Source organism: Carassius auratus, chromosome 49 (assembly GCF_003368295.1).
Source record: "Carassius auratus strain Wakin chromosome 49, ASM336829v1, whole genome shotgun sequence".
Classification (NCBI taxonomy): domain Eukaryota; kingdom Metazoa; phylum Chordata; class Actinopteri; order Cypriniformes; family Cyprinidae; genus Carassius; species Carassius auratus.
Genome location: NC_039291.1, coordinates 6,373,006 through 6,391,292, shown reverse-complemented (window position 1 = coordinate 6,391,292; position 18,287 = coordinate 6,373,006). Strand labels below are relative to the sequence as shown.

The 18,287-nt window shown below is 36.4% G+C and overlaps 1 protein-coding gene across 8 annotated transcripts in view; it reads right to left on the bottom strand.

Annotated features, from left to right (window-relative positions):
• LOC113066093 (disks large-associated protein 1) overlaps positions 1 to 18,287 on the bottom strand; it is a 120,178-nt gene that overhangs the window by 5,792 nt on the left and 96,099 nt on the right. For all 8 annotated transcript variants that reach the window (XM_026237722.1, XM_026237728.1, XM_026237727.1 and 5 more), the window contains 3 exons: positions 8,188 to 8,576; positions 7,728 to 7,810; positions 2,220 to 2,635 (listed from right to left, as the gene is read on the bottom strand). In XM_026237722.1, the coding sequence (XP_026093507.1) occupies positions 2,220 to 2,635; positions 7,728 to 7,810; positions 8,188 to 8,576 (888 nt within the window). The remainder of the gene's footprint in view (positions 1 to 2,219; positions 2,636 to 7,727; positions 7,811 to 8,187; positions 8,577 to 18,287) is intronic.

Below are 18,287 nucleotides of genomic sequence, written 5' to 3'. Positions count from 1 at the left end.
AACAGACAAAATAATTGAGAATCAGATGTGGAAAACGTAGGAAAGTGGAGTAAAACAAATGGGATTAAGTAGCTTGAAAAGTAGATGCAAGCACAGTATGAGAAATTCTACGCAATAACACAGTAGTGAATATGTGTGTGTGTGTGTGTGTGTGGGTGGGTGTGTGTGTCGCAAAAGCTTAGACACTCAGTTAATGTTTAAATGCTGTCTCTTTGAAGTGAGATAGGGTCATAAATATCTAAGGCTTGGGAACCCAAATGCAGGAACCAGAGGAGCGGGGGGAGTGTTTAACATGCACACCAAACAAACACAAGCCAAAGCCAATGATCCAAGAAACACACACACACGAACAGAGATAGAGTGTGATGTAAAAAGATAGGTTGAGAAAAAAAAAAAAAAAGAGTAAGGTGAATTGTCTTAAAGGAAGCTAATGTTTGCCATATGGGGGTCATATAAAGGCTATCGCCCTGGCCTGAGGAGTGACTGCAGCATGTCTCTGTGGATTGGAGCCATGAGGCAGTGTAAATAGTGATCCGACGAAATGAACTCTTCTGCTGTTTAACATGTGCAGCAGCAAGAGACCATATGGCAAACAAGGTGCTGTCATCGGACAGATTAGCATATTTTATGTATTCAGGGAAAGAGGGAAGGGTTAGAGAAGAGAGAGGGTGGAAGGAGACTGATATAGAAACAGTGAGAGGAAAAAGAAAATATACGGAGAAAGAGGGAGCGAAAAAAAACTTGGGAGATGTGTGGCTCCCTGCTGGGAGAAATGTCTGGTATGTGAGAGGGAGACAGAGAGGATATAGATGAACAAGCAGGCTTTGTGACTGACACGAAGACCGTCACTGTGCCGTGTGTGTGGGTGTGTGTGCTTGAGCAGGGAAAAGGCGGGAAGTGGGATAAAAAGAAAGAGTTCTGCCTGATGTAACCAGACTGTGAAATGACCTTGTGCACTGGTAGTTTTGCTAAAGAGGCTAATTATTCTTGGACACAAACTGTACAAATGTCATTCTAGTTTTGCCCAAAAAAAAAAAAATGGTGTAAAATAACTCAGGTTCCCTAACTAAAAACAATGTTGATGACTTTAAAGATGCATTTAGAACATCACAATTGAAAATGCGAATCTCCTTAAAAGTGGTTTTAAATTGAGAAATCCAGGAGGGTTTTGCTGTTTAATTATTGTAAATTAGTCTATAATCCCTCGAATACTGTTGAATCAAACATTCTAAATCGTTCTACAATAAACCAACATGGAGTTGAATTTAACATTCTTATGGGCAAAAATACTATTGAATCAAACATTTTAAATGGGTTCATAATGACCCAAAATACAGTTAAATCGAATGTTCTTACTGAGCCTTCAATGACCCAAAATGCTTTTGAATCGAACATTCTAAATGATTCATCAATGACCCAAAATGCTGTTGAATCGAACCTTCTAAATGATTCATCAATGACCAAAAATGCTGTTGAATCGAACATTCTAAACGATTCTTCAATGACCCAAAATGCTGTTGAATCGAACATTCTAAATGATTCATCAATGACCCAAAATGCTGTTGAATTGAACATTCTAAATGATTCATCAATGACCCAAAATGCTGTTGAATTGAACATTCTAAATGATTCATCAATGACCCAAAATGCTGTTGAATTGAACATTCTAAATTATTCTTCAATGGCCCAAAATTCTGTTGAATCGAACATTCTAAATTGTTCTTCAATGACCCAAAATGCTGTTGAATTGAACATTCTAAATGATTCATCAATGACCCAAAATGCTGTTGAATTGAACATTCTAAATTATTCTTCAATGGCCCAAAATTCTGTTGAATCGAACATTCTAAATTGTTCTTCAATGGCCCAAAATTCTGTTGAATCGAACATTCTAAATTGTTCTTCAATGACCCAAAATGCTGTTGAATCAACATTCTAAACGAATCTTCAATGACCCAAAATGCTTTTAAATCGAATATTCCATTGCCCCCAAATACAGTTGAATTTAACATTTCAAATCAATCTTCAATTAACAAAAATGCTGTTGAATCAAACTTTTTAAATAAGTCTACAACGACCCAAAATGTAGTTAAATCAAATATTCTAAATTAGTCTTCAATGATCCAAAATGCTGTTGAATCAAACATTCTGAATGAGTTTACATAGGCAGACAGGCAGGGTACTAGTTTTCAGAGAGTAATTATCTCAGAGTTACTCACTGTCTTCTGGAAGCTCATGCTCTCTCTCATCCCGCTCCATTTGTTTGCACCACCCTTCCATCCTCTCCACCTCTGCCTGCAGCAGTTTCAGAAACCAGCGTCCGTCCTGCGGACACACGAACCCTGACACCCTACTCGCGTATTCCTCCTCCATGGCTCCATCCATCCAGGGATCTGGAGGGGGCAGAATGGAAGGGTCGAAGCCCACATCGGTGTAGTCATCTTGGACACAGGCATGGTAATGGTTCCCAGATCCCTGGATGCTGACAGTGGAGGTGGCTGCATCTCGGGATGGCTGGCGGACAATGGATCCCTGGTGGGTCTGTGTGAACTGGTCATCGCCGAGACACTCCAGAAGGTCAAGATCAGCTTGAACGGCAGTGGTGACACTGTTGGAGCGTGTGACTCTACGGTGGCTGGAAAGAAAAGATGAACCATGTTGTATAGTTTGTTTATTAAAAATGTGAATCTAACACTTAAAAATAATGCTACAAATGTTGGCGATTCAAGTTATTTATGTTTTTTAAGTTTTTTTTAAGTCTCTTAGGCTCAGCAAGGCTGCATTTATTTGAATAAAATACAGTAGAAACAGTAAAAAAGTCAAATATTATTACATTTAGAGCATTTATTTGAAATATAAATATTTTTTTACAATGTTTTTACTGTCACTTCTGACAGTTTAATGCATCCTTGCTGAATACAAGTATTTATTTCTTTAAGAAAACTTACAAATGGCTTCCAAACTTTTGAATGGTAGTGTACCTTAAATTGTTATGTTAATAAATTATAGTGGTAAAAATGTGGTTAATAATTAATAATTAATGTCAATTTTTATTATCAAACTGAATTTAAAAATCAATAAAAAAATAGAATTCTATAATTAATATTAATCATAATTTTGTTTTAAATAAGAGTTAAAAAAATGTAATTACAATAAAATTTATAAAAATGCCTAAAATGCTTAAAAATGATGTGAAAAATCAAACGCCAAATGTAGTACAGGTAAAAAAAAAAAATAATAATAATAAAATAATAATAATAGTGATAAAAAAAAATGCAGTTATTAGCTTGTAATTTTCTGTTAAAACTTCCTTCTAGGTAACTGTAGACTATGATATTATATACAAGTGTAACAAACACACAGACACCTGTAGGAATAGAGAGGGATAACATATCAAAGCGATCTGGCTTAGATCTGCTACTCTGTGTTTGCCTGGTGTGTGTGTGTGTGTGTGTGTGTGTGTGTGTGTGTGTGTGTAGGACACCTGCTCTATTCAGGTCCACTGAAGCACACTGACATCTCTCACCATACCCTGAGTGCCTGTCGCCTGTGTGTGTCTGTGTATCTGAGTCTTTGAATTTCGGCTTATTAGAGGGCACAACAAAAATAGTGATAAAAATATGTTACATTTTTTAATGAATTTATCAATCAGTTTTCATCCATCCATCCATCCATCCAATAATCTGTGTATGTTCTGTTCTTCTACACATCATATTGAGTTCTGATATATGTTTTAACCATTTGTTTCCCTTTACAGACCATATTTGGTCGGTGTGGGTGTGTGTGTGTGGCCTGTTTCATATCATCTAACTACTTCCTGTAGAGAGGAAGGGAGACAAATAAAGGGCACAAGAGAAAGGTAGAGAGAAGAGAGAGTATTAATTTCTTGTTCCGCTCACATAGTAATCATTGCCTGCTGTAAATCATGTCATAAGAAAGCATTCGTGTGTGTGTGTGGTTCTCATGTTCTCTGTTAAATGTAACTACAGCTGTTTTACAGCAGATTCTTTTTACATTTGAACCTGAAATATATAAAGTGGCCGCCAAAATATCTGAACTAAAAAAAAATTAAAAAAAATACATTTCACTGTATTAAATGACAAAATATTAAACCAAATGGCAATGTCAAGAAATATAAATGACAAAACAATTTGCCTAAATGAGTTTAAGAATTAAATATTTCATCATTGTTCATGATGATGATCAAAACCTGACTTCATACATCCACTTAAAATCACACTGACATACGTTTACCAGGGTCCCACGACTGGAAATTCTGTCATAGCCGGCCAATCACGTTGAATCTAGATATTCCATTTATGTGAGAGATGGTGCTGTTTGAGATTGAAACTAACCTATGGTGGACTCAGAGCTTTACATATTAGCCGAAGCTATCAATAGAACACCCAACCACTCAGTTTTTTTTTTTTTAAAGATGAATATCCTAGCCACATGTTAAAGCCACTAAAACTACCACAGCACCAAAACCTCTAAAGGGTGTGACAAGGAAGACACCAGTGTCAGAAGTTCACCAAAATGACTTTCAAGGGCATATTTACCTTTATGATGTTGTTTATTACATATCAAAATACACAGTGTTGAATCTATCTATCTATCTATCTATCTATCTATCTATCTATCTATCTATCTATCTATCTATCTATCTATCTATCTATATATCTATCTATTTGTCAGTACTCCCTATGTTTTCACATATGTCTAAATATTGGCTGTAATGCACCTCCACAGAGCAAAAAAAACAGTTGTGATTGATTTGGAACTAATTCCTTAATATCCTTCATTCCTTCCACACTAAGGAGGGGAAAAGAGTGTATGACGTGTTAAAGGAGTCTGCATGTACAGTTCAAAGGCTCTGACTTCAGCAGGAAACAAGAGCAGACCTGTGCTAGGAGAGCCCTGCCTGTGTTTTACAGCTGTATTCCCTCTCAGTTGCAAAGGCATGCTTCAGAAAGTCCAAATACTGGAACCTGTGTGTGTGTGTGTGTGTGTGTTATGTGTGTCCCTCTTTCCCTCTGTCTAAGAATCTGCTGCCCTCAATTCTTCAATGCTGTCAGCTACTAGCCACAACACCCTATACATGTGTATGACAATCTTAAACATAATCTGCGACAATCAACATGACTGACGTTAGCATGTGTTGCTAAGTACCAACACAATAATTATTTGAATACTTATCAGTATTGAATAATATATATATATATAATTTCTGATATTAACATATTGCTAAGCTAATGAAACAAAGTATTGGGAACAATAGTATATGTTAGATATTTTTTTATACAAAATGAATTAAATTGACAGTATTGAATGAAATATATTTACAATGTTTCAGCATTAGCATATTAATAAGTTAATCACACAACACTATAACGCAGCAGGGGTGTCCAAACTCTGTCCTGGTGGGCCGGTGTCCTGCAGAGTTTAGTTACAACCCTAATCAAACACACCACAACCAGATAATCAAGCTCTTAAAGGGGTAATATGATGCAATTTAAAGTTTTCCAAGTGTTTCCCGAGTGTTACAAGCTATTCATGAATAGATAAGATTCCTAAAGTTGCAAAGACTAGAAATCTCAAACCCAAAGAGATATTCTTTATAAAAGTTAAGACTCGTCCACACCCCCCCTAAAATGCCTCATTTAAACACACCCCCACATGCCTACATCACTGTGTGGGGAGATTTGCATAAATGCTGCCCAAATGTTCAGAAAAAGAAGGTGTTACTTTAATTATCACTGTTGCCGCCACGGCCATGTTGTGGAAACGCGGTTTCGTTGTGAAAGCAAAAATACTTTGTTTGACCTTCCAAAAGAGGACACAACTAGAAACAGATTAAGTTGTATTTAAAACACTGTTCCAGAACAGTTCAACCCAAATATTCAGTTGTGTGCAGTGCATTGTATGGAGGATTGTTTTCCTCATCCTGGGAGAGTAGAATACAATTCCGGCCGTTCTGTCTTACATTCAGTAAGTACGTTTACATATGTAAAAGATTTGCCATTGATTATTCAAACACAAGTTTTGAGCAGTGTAGAGTACCACTTGTTGTTAGTCATTTCTCAGATCACAAATGCAGACATGGTTTTATGTTTACATGGCAGGATAGAACGCAATGCGTAAAAAGACAGTATAAGTCATTATAATCCGCAATTATGTCCCCACTGGAAACAACAAATGTCTCGTTTGTAATGGTTTTATTGTTTTTGTCTTGTTGCGCCAGTTTTCTGACCAGGACACGCATCACAGTGTGACAAGGGGCATAACATGAACATCACACGCTTGAGGCATTCGGCCAATCACAAAGCACTGGATAGCTGGCCAATCAGCATGCACCTCGCTTTTCAGGCCGATGAGCTTTGTAAAGAACGACACGTTTCAGAAAGGAGGGGCATAGGGGAGAAACAATAATGTACAGTATGTGGAAAACAATGTTTTTTTTTTTTTTTACCTTTAACCTAATGAACACATTTCATTAAACCAGATACACAAAATAATGTTCTTTTTAGCAGCATCATATGACCCCTTTAGCAGACATATTAAAAACATCCAGGCTGGTGTGTTGAGGCAAGCTGGAGCTAAACTCTGCAGGATACCGGCCCCCCAGGATCGAGTTTGGACACCCCTGCTATAAAGCATACAAATGCACAGCATACATAACCAATATTTTGATGTTAGCATGTTACCAATCTAACTACAATCTACTTACTCTAATTAGCATAAAACAACATAACATACGCAAGTATATTTTAATATACAATTTTAAAGTATAATAAAAATCATTTTTTGTACAGAATGTAATACATTCCAAAACAACAAATTTTTTTCAATAAATAATGCATATATATATATATGTGTGTGTGTGTGTGTGTGTGTGATATTGTCTATAAATTTGTCTGAAAGGAGGTGTCTATGAGGTATTGAAAGCATGTTTTAAAATGCTGCCTTTATAGACAGTTCACTAGGTTTTGGAACAGGGCAACGGACTGTAAACATAACTGACCTTCTGTAAAACAATTGTTTACAGACAGTATACATGAGTGTAACATACATTTGTTCTGGCATTTGATCTGTACACTCGAGCTGCACTTTGGCTATGAGATTTTATGTGATTTTTGGGAAACACACAGAGACTGAATTTCTAGCGGCCTCTACCTCCTCCTGTCATTATGTCCCTCCCTCTCACAGGGTGCTAAAACAGTGACATTTGAGGGTGTGCGAATCAGAGAAAGCAAAAGAAAGCCAGAGAGAGAAGAGAGACAGGGGGTCGATACTTGACCAAGTCTGTGACCCAGCAGCCTGCCTGCTTCATAATGGGCACAGCAACAGATGGCCGTGCACGCACACACAGACACACCCGCATACACACACAGAGCAGCTGTCTCTGCCTCCCACTTCTTTACCCTTTCAGGAGGCCCCAGAGTCCAAACCACCATGATAGGGACAGCTGTGTGTGTGAAATAGAGACTGGGAGGGCCTTTGTCACAGGAGCATGTTCGTAAATTGACAACACTCACTCTCTTTCACTTTCTTTTCTCTCTTCTATTACACCTTCCATTCTTCAGAAACTTTCATAGTCACTATCGCCACATCAGTGACTTTGTCTTATTTGAATGAGCACATGTTGGGAGTTAAAGGATGGGGCAGTGATGGAATATGCTGCAAGGGTGCCCATGTGAGAGAGAGTGAGTGGGTGTAGATAAACTTACCATCTCTCCTCCTCAACTTGAACGCCGACTGACTGAAACTTACAGTGTACTTCTGATTGATTGGCTTCCTCAGGACCATCCACCTAAACACAGACACACACATTCAGCATGGAGTCTGGGTGTCAGGAGAAAATTTTGAATTATTGATGTCCGATTTGTTGCTGCAAATTTGTTTGCCTTGGCCTATCTAATTTGTCTGTAAATACAAATACAAAAAAAAAAAAGTAGTAGAGTGTGTTAGTATAGTGTAGTATAGTAGTATAGTGTTGTTCTAAAGGTTCTGAGACACAGTATTTTTCCACATATATGAGTAGATGAATGTCTGTTGTGAATGACTGAAGAGAAGTTCACATATAATTCTCTGTTCCTTGATTTCGTTGTAAGTTTGGTATTGCTTATACAATCTATACAAGGCTATAAGCAACACTGATGTCCATATGTGTGAGTGTGTGTGGCTAACCTGTATTCCTATTGACAGACACTTCCTGAGGGCATCTCTCTTAGCTTCCTGTGAGATGTGTGTTACGCTAGTGGTGGCGGTGGCTGTAGTGATGGTGATGGTGCTGTTGGTCACATGCTGGCTGGCTGGGCCGTGGACTTGAGCGTTCGCTGCCTCGATGGCTGCTGTCAGGGCCTTCATGCTATCAATGCTCTCTGTGGAGTTGCTAAGGCCTGACTGGACCGCTGCTAGGGCCCGGTTAGCAGGACCAGCACCTGTCAGCTCATTGTAGGCATCTTGTGCTGATTCTGTGCTGCTCTGAGCTGTTATAGAGATGTATGGTCTGGTGGGTGTTGACCTGGGCGGGACTGGGGGCGGAGTTTTCTTGTAGGTGGTTATACATGATGACACTGTGGAGGAGGAGTAAGTGACAGGTCACTAAGTGAAAGTTTGCCCAGTTAATTAGCATATTTATCAACCGACAAATGAATGGCAAAATAATATTAATATTCAAAAGAAAAAAAAAAGAAATGAACAAATTAAATTTTTTAAGAATTTGAAGTTTTAGGACATTGTATATTATAGAACAATATAAAATAACACAAGAAATACAATATAGAAGAGAAGAATAGAATACAGTAGATTTAACAGGTTAGAATAGAGTAGTGTAAAGTACAGTAGAGTACTGGACTTGAGTGATTGCAAAAGTTGCATAGAGTAAATCAATGTTGAGTAGAATAGAATATCGTAGAATTGAGTACAGCAGTATTTCACAGAATAGAACAGAGTAGAATAAAGTTGAGAAGAGAAGAATAAAGTAAATGAAATTAAAACATTTAATGAAGTTTAGTAGAATAGAAAATGGTACAAATAAAGCAGAATAATTTAAAGTTGGCATATAATAGTACAGAGTTAGAGACATAATTCAATAATGCAAAGTAAGTAAAATACAGTAGAATAACACTGAGTAGACATAGTAGAGAAAGTATTAGAATATTATATAACAGGAGAACAGAATACCGTAGAGTTCAGTAGAACAAAAAAGAGCGGATATAACATAAAACGGAATAATATAATAATTTAATAGAGTAGAATTCAGTGAACAAAACGATATTATGATATTATCTATTACCTTAAAGTGGTTTTGTACCACATAGAGTAGAATAAAGTCACCAAAAAAATGGAACTGAGCAGAACTGAGTAGAGTTGAATAACAGATTGGAAAATAATAGCATAGAATTAGAGTATAACATAATTCAATACAAAAAGAACAAAGTTACTAGAGACTAGAATAAACTTAAACTGAATAGATTGGAATAGAAAAAGGGTAGAAGAAAAGATAAGAGCTGAGTACAGTAAATGAAAATAATATGTTTGATTAGAGTAGAATAAAATGGAGAAGAGATGTTTCGAATAAAGCAGAATAGGACAAAATAGAAGTAACTAGAATATAATAGAACAGAGTTGTGTAGAGTAGAATAGAATAGTTAAGCAGTTTACTACAGAAACAAATAACAAACAATATAATGGAATAGAATTGAGTTGAGTAGAAGCAAGTCGAGGAAGTCTATACTCTGTTAGGTCAGAGTATAGTAGAGCATGTTTCGAGTGGATTTCTGTGAAGTATGGCACAGTAAAACTACAACAGGAGCTTGGCATTACTGTCCCAAAATCATCCATCTATTTCTGCTCTCTCTGTTCTTCCTGCCTGCGTTGCTTAGAATAGCACAGCTGCTGGAGAAGACTAAACACTGTGTATGTGTGCGTGCGTGTGAGCATGTGTATGTGCGTGCTCAGAGACTAAACAGTGGCAGTCCATTTTCTTACAGCTCGCTCATTTCCTGCTTTTGGCAGGAGCAGGTTAGTGCAAGCCCAGCACACACACACACACACACACACACACACACATTACTCCTGAATACATGAAGGGAACAGATTAGATCCGAAGATCTCTTTTTTGCTTTATGGCATCTGAGCGTACGACAGTGTGTGTGCCAAAGTGTGTCTGTTTTAGATTACAGCACTGTAAGAAGATCATGCACTGTCTTTTAACAGCTCTCTCACACACAGAAAGGATGGGGAACAGGTTGGGACTCTGCTCCATGTATCTGAATCTAATGTAAACTGGGTCACGGTGTATGCGGAAAGTAGGCCAGGCTTTCTCTTTAAACTATTAGAGCACCCGAACTGTTCTCACCTGTGTCTATGAGCCTGTCATGTGTCAAGTGTGTATGTGTGTGTTCTCTGACCCACCCAGTCCTGCGGTTTATTTCTAAAGCTTTTCCTCTCTCCATCCACCTACCAGGAGCCTTTAAAACTACAGTCAGATGTGATTTTTCCAAGCTGGAAATTTTTATTTTATCACACACTACTGTAAGAGCCTTGATAATATCATGGTCAAATGTAAATGTTATAATGTGAAATATTATAAAAATGTAAAATAAGCTTGATATATATTTTAAAATGATGAACAAATGATGGAAAAGCTGAATTTACTCGTCGTCAGTGTCACATGATCCTTAAGAAATCATTCTAATATGATGATATGCTGCTCAAGAAAATGTCTTGCTATTATTGTTGAAAACAGTGCTGCTTAATATTTTGTCCAGAAAATTAAACTTTCATAAATTGGACATGTCATGTGTTCAGCATGTGTCTTTTGTAACATTATAAATGTCTTTACTGTCACTTTTGATCAATTGAATGCATCCTTCCTGAACAAAAGTAAAAAGAAGAAAAAAAAAACAACATACTGACCCCAACCAATATTGTGAATATAATTTATAATAAAGCAAAAAATGCACTCTTAGCTCCTACAGTAGATATATTTATGTAACCTTCTAATAAAAACGTCTGCTTACAGAAACACACAGATGCCCTGTCCACACAAAGGCATGCCAGTGAGGTCAGCGGGTCGTCTGGACTCCACAGAGTAAAGAGGAAGTCAGTTGCAGAGAGCTGTCAAAGTCTTTTTAGAGGCTGAAACATCTCAAAAATAGTGTTTTTACAACATGGGCCACCGCAGTATGATATATTCTCTAACACCAGATGTGTAGGACACTTCCAAAATGACTTTATCTTTACCTACACGCAAGCACACACAAAAAAGACACAGAATAAAAACAAGTCATGCCATGTTAGCGGCATTACCGACTCCCTCACAGTTTCCACGAACACACTTTGATGTGTGTAAGATGGAAGCTCACGCCTCCAAAACGGCACACACACGCTCTCAAGGCCACCGTGTTTATCCAGCATTTGGGAAGTGGAGTGTGATACAGAATTCCTGAACTCCAGCAGGCAGGAACAGAGAAAGAAAAACTCCCCGAAATGTTTTCGTCCAACTTTCTCGCGACAAAATTGTCTTAACGTCTGCTGCTTGTCTAACACTATCCAAACGCTACTGCAAAAAAAGCTAATTCTGAGGATTATAGTTAACCTTTTAAAAGGTTTAGATCAAATCTGAGAGAGAGTGATGCTATATATATATATATTTACTTAAAGAAATTTGCAAAAAGTGAAAATTATTTCAAAAATAAAAAAAATAATAAAATTCTGTCGCCTAATATTTATTTTTATTTTTTAAATAATTGTCACTTTTTTTAATTTTCTTTTAGTAAATTTCACAAATAATTACAAAGAAATAGCAAGCAACACACTGAATTAAATATGATATTTGAAGAAGAATGACTGAAATAGTAAAATGTCCTCCAATTATCTTTTACACCTTCACAAAATAAATTTTAAGCGCAGTTTTGTAGCAATTCAGCCCATTGGTTGAACATTAATTGGCTGAGTTCTTGGCCGATAAAGCATTTCTCATTTCAAAAGAGCGAACGAATGAGCAAGAGGTTAAAAGAGGAGGAGGAGAGGGACTCTGTGAATGACAAAAACCCCTTTCGGCCCCCGGCCCACAAACTCCTCTTTGAAAAGGCTCTTCAAACAAGCGACCGACAGAGGAGTGTGAATGGAGGATCTCCTGGCTAAAAAACACGCTACCCCCCGGCCGGACCAGAGCTGTATCAAAGACGGCCCCTGCTCAACCCCCTCTCCACTCCTTCACTGCCCCCCTCTGTCATCCATTCATCCCTTCTTTTCGGCCCCTGCCTGGAGAAACTCCTCTTTCAGCCTCATGCTTCATTAGGAGGGGAGATTGAATGCACCTCTGGGCATGTGACGGCTGGACGTGGAGGAAACCAATAGGAGTGAGTGAGGGTTTGTGTGTTAGTAGTGTGGAAAAGGACACTAAAACTCATTCAAACAGGTTAGTTGGGCTCCCTCTAGATGCCAAAGGAGTAATTAGAAAAACACAAAGTGCTTTAAAACAAGAGGAGGGGCAGCATAGTGTTTGTATTGTATGTGTATGTGTGTGTGTGTGTGTGTGTAAGCAGGCAGGGTGCAGAATGACAGTTCGGCCCAGCTGTCGTGTGTTTAGAAAGGGGCCGGTCACTGTCTTTCTCTCCATCCCTTGCTCTCTTTCCACAGCCAACTGGAGTCCTTTGTGATAGTGTAGCTGTGGAAACGGAGGAACGTGAAATCTGTGGCCTTTCTATGCAACAGTGTGTGAGTGTGTGTGTAAAAAAAAAAGAGAAAAAAGAAAGAAATAAAAGCAGACCACCAGGTCAGTCCAGGCTGAACTAAAACAGTAAAACAAATGTGCAGCGTTTTTAAGAAAATGCAGATTGTTGCGGTTGTGACTGCTGACTATAAACTGTGTGAGTGGATGTGTTTACTAACAGAGTGTGTGTGACCTACTTTCACTTGTCCCAGGTTCATACACATGGCCAGTTTCCCCGCTGTCAATCAGTGACACGCACTGAATGCTTACAAACAAAACACACACGCATGCGCTAAGACTCGGCCAGCAGGTGACAAATGAAGTGTCATAATCACAGTCTGAAGGAGAAATACATCTCAGAACAGACAGGTCATGGCAGTCCATTATGGTAAGTGTGAGATTATGAATGTGGTTTAGAAAAAAGAAAAATGAAAAATGAAAATATTACAAATAAAATAAAATATTACAAATAAAAAAATAAAATAAAATAACTGAGATTATGAATGTGGATTATGGCAATTTGAAAGTAAAAATAAAATACTCTCATTAAATGGCAAATATAAAATAATATTGAAATATGAAATATTTTATTTTGTTTATTTTGTTCTGGGTGTACTCTTTTTGAACTAAATAATAATAAATATGTATAAAAATTTTATTTTGTAAAATCTTTTTAAAAAAAAAAATTATATATATATATATATATATATATAGATAGATAGATAGATAGATATATTACATTTTTTTTTTTTGATTTTACAATATAAAATAACAATCCAAATAAAATACAATGCAAGCGTAATAAAACTTTAACTTCTTTCTTCAAAGTGGGAGTATAGGTATCTGCAGGGGAGCAGACTGTAAAGACAGACATGCCCTGGAGGAGGACAAGAGAGGCAGGGATGAATGAGTGGAGAGAGAGAGAGAGACACACACAGTAAAAGTGGATGAGATTAGTTTTAGCGGCCCATTTGCTTTAGATCCTGTCAGAGCAGTCCTGAAACCATTCAAAGTGAGAACACACACAAGCACCAAAACAAAACCATCCCAAACTAGGATACACAACGACATAATAAAACCGAAAGGCACAAACAATTTGAAAGAACTCTAAAATAAAAAAATTTATACACATGCACACTCCTGACTCACAAATGATCTCCCTTCAAAGCTCCGTTCTGCCCTCACACTCCCTGTGTTTGAATGAGACGTCTACATACCTGTCTGATTACACATCTGCCTGTGACGGCTCACCGACTGTGTGTGTTTGTGATTTGCATAAGGACAGATGCATCCTGCAATGCTCTCTTCCAGGAATTAAACACAACTGCCAGGATGACACACACATCCATGTCTACACATCTAGATGAAAACATTTTGGCTTTGGTTACAAAGTCTAAATTAGCTCTAGTCTCACTATTAACAACTATTAATTTGCTGCTTATTCAGAGTTAGTAAGGTAGTTGTTAAGTGTAGGTAAGGGGTAGGATTAAGGGATCTAAAATATGGTTATGCAGAATAAGGTATTAATATGTGCTTTAGAAATACTAAAAAACAGACAACATGCTAGTAATATGCATGCTAATAAGTAACTAGATAATAGTGGAAATTGGTCCATATTGTTGCCATATTTATTTTAAATATAAATAAAATAATATATAATTTAATAAAATAAATATTATATATTCATTTTAAATATATACATATACTTACATTCACACACACACACACACACACACACACACATATACATATATATATATATATATATATATATATATATATATATATATATATATATATATATATATATATATATATATATATATATATATATATGTAGTGCACCCAGCGCACCACTCATGGGACGAGCCATGAATGAACTGAAATATATGTCCTGTCATCTGAGCAGCATTACTGATTCTAATCTAACCAAATTTCCAGCTGACTAACTACCCTTATAACAACCGTTACTCACTTATCACTCTTTCCTTCACTCTTTTCCCCCTCTCCCCATCTCTCCTTCTGCGGTTTGTTCTCTTTATGCTTTGTGTCTCCAGGTTTGACCTCTGACCCCTGGTATCCTGTGGGAGGGGGTTGGGGGAAAGAACCCGGTTGTGTGTGTCGTTTTTGTGGAGGGTGTGTTGGGGCAGGATTTGGGTTATTCCAAGAGTAAAGTGGTCTTTAGGAGACTTAAGAGACCCCCGACCCTCTAACACACACACACACACACACACACACGGGGGGTTGGGGGTGAGCGGGCAAGAATGCAATGAACAAACGAGGAGCCCGGCAGGAGTGCAGGAATGCAATGCATTGTGTTACAAAGACTTCCTGAACTACTAACTAAGTAGAAACTCACACACACAAAAACACACACCTCTTCCCATAAACTCATATAAATTCAATCTAAGTGGCATGTTGTAATTTTTGGCTTTTTATAAATGCATGTTTTGAGATCTCAGTGCCGAAGTGATATATGCCATTAAAGGACCCTCCCAAAACATTTCAGGGCATAAAAAAATCACACACGCACAGACACAGAGGACCCTTTCTGGAAGAGAAGAGATGGTCTGTAATTAAGGTTTGCCCCACCCTCGCAGTGAAAACCTAAACCATCCAACACACACACCAACATACTTTCTCGCAGTGAAAACCTAAACCATCCAACACACACACACCAAAATACTCTCCGAGAGGAGAGGAGAGGAGAGGAGAGGAGAGGAGAGGAGAGGAGAGGAGAGGAGAGGAGAGGAGAGGAGAAGAGTTTCCTGTGGCAGGCAGTGACAGGATCATGTCAACGAACGCACTTCCTTTCTGTGTGGCCTGAATCAAAGCATAGTGATTCTCAAAGAGAGGCTGTTAAGTTGTAATTACGTAAAGTGCACGGTCATCAAACAGTCAAGAGAACTCTGAATCACTCTCTAAATACACACTCAAGATACCAGTAGTTTCTGAAAAAAAAAAAAATAAATAACAGTCAATGTGCTTTCTTAAAGCTTAAATCCGATCATGAACATTTTCTTGATAACAAGCAATGTTAGACGTTTCAATCTACAATAACAGACCATATTCTATTAGATTTTGTAAGGAAACAGAGTTTAGGTTCAGCATGTGGCAGAATGTTTCATTGCGTATCTATCGCCACCTACAGGATGGAAATGAAAGTGTTTCTTCAACACTGGAATACTGTACACACCAAAGAGATGCAAAATATTTTACAGCACATTTTCTAAACACCAAAAAGCTATGCAAAGTACATGTTTACATACAGTGCAAGGGTGTTCAAAAGTAAATGTGTATATATATAAAAATACAGTAAAAACTCTATTAGCATGACATATTACTACAATTTAAAATGGCTGTTTTCTATTTTATTATGTTTTAAAATTGTATTTACTCCTGTAAAGCTTAATTACCATCAGCCATAACTCCAGTCACATACCTCTTCAGAAATCATTCTATGCTGATTTGCTGCTCAAGAAACATTTTAATTATTAATATTTATTAATACAGTAGTGTTGCTTAATATTTTATGTGGAAACTGATATTTGTTTCCAAGATTTTTGATGAATAGAAAGTTCAAAAGAACATAGTTTATTTGAACTTTACACTGTAAATGCATTTACTGCCTTTTATGCATCTTTGCTGTATAAAACCATTAATTTGAAAATCTTGCTGACCCCAAACTTACTAAAATTGTATAACAAATAATCTTGTTTGTAAAGACTGCAAAAAATCTAGTCTCAAATAACCACCCACAATTAAATATCCAATATGGGTTGATATAAATACACGCTGATAACCAACATAGTCCAGATGTAAAGTGTGTCTACATTTGACCACGGTAAATATTTTGTGTATACATAGATAATAACATTAATAATGTACAATTTTTTTTTAATATAAAATAAATATTATTTGAAATGAATAAATGAGCCATTTTAATATTTGCTTCCAATACCTAATAAGACCAATGCCAATAATAATAATAAAATAAAATGTATATTTTATTCACTTAATCAGGACTTTAGTATGAAGAAATGTGTGTGTGTCAGTTTTGTAAAACTGAAATGCATTAGCTCACCTCCTCTGTAATGTCTAAGGTTAGCTTCGGGTCATTTATTTAGAGCAGGGATTCACATGAAAGCTTGGAGATTATGTGTGTTTGTGTATTTCTCTGCGTGCCCACACTAGTAGAGCATTTCAGACAGCATGTTCATTCTGTCGCTCTCTCTCTCTGACATCCTCTTTCATGTCTCTTTCTCTCACATACACATATATACGTACACAGGCTGATTAACCACGGGGAGGAAGAGGAAATCTTATAACTCTTAGAGCTCTGAGACATGATGTCAAAGTATAAATCTGCTCAGCACCTTTCATGGTGAGTGTGGGGAGTGCCTGAAATGAAATGATTATCTGTGCAGCTGAGAGAGAGAGAGAGAGAGAGGAAGAAAGCAAGACTGTTTAACTGAAATGTCTCACTGAGTGATTTGTGAAGTCTGGAGAGATGGGCTGTCCTACTGTCAGACACACAAATTAAAGAAATTTCTCAAATTAAAACTAGCACCCTTATATCTTTATGCTACAATATGAGTATGCAATGCACATAAATGCTGCAAAAATTCACTACTTGTGCAACAATGTCCCACATTGGTTCTTTTACACCATTTTCAAAAAACAAAAACAAAAAATGATTTGGAAAATTATATCTAAGGCATGTCGTAGGCCCTGTGACAACTGAAATAAAACTGCAACTATTCGTTTTCGATCATTGAAATAAAGTTGAAATAAAATATAAACAGATGAAAAAACGGCAACTATTAAAAATTATTTTCATCAAATTAAATAAAGTAAATAAAATAAAATACAAATATTAGATTTTAAAAAAAATACACTTCCAAACTTAATTATAATAATTTAAATTAGAAAAATGCTGACAATGATGAACAATGCCTTTCTAAAACTGAAATAAATAGTAGTTTAGTAAATTAGAATATTTTCAAAAGTGCGTCGTTCTCTGACATGACTCTGGCGTGTTGTATTCTCACGTAGGCAGCATATTATTTCAAACACTGCTTTCTCCACACTCTCTTTGTTGTCCACCGCCCTCTAGTGCTCAACACTTGCACTCTTCATTAACAACACAATATGCATTTTCAAAGGGTTTCACTGCATTACAATTATAATAAACATATGACGAGGACAATCTTTTGTACTTTACAAAAATCCAGCTTAAAAAAAAAAAAAAAAAAAAAAATATTTATATATGTATATATATATATATATATATATATATATATATATATATATATATATATATATATATATATATATATATATATATATATATATATATATATATATATTTATTTATTTATTTATACATTTATATATGCATATGCCTCTTGTTATTGCAAAGGACTTTTAATATTTATTTATTTATTTATTTATTTATTTATTTATTTATTTATTTATTTATTTATTTATTATCAATATTATAGTCACCTGATTCATTGTAATGAGAGTATAATGATCATATTGAGATCATATCTAAGTGAAT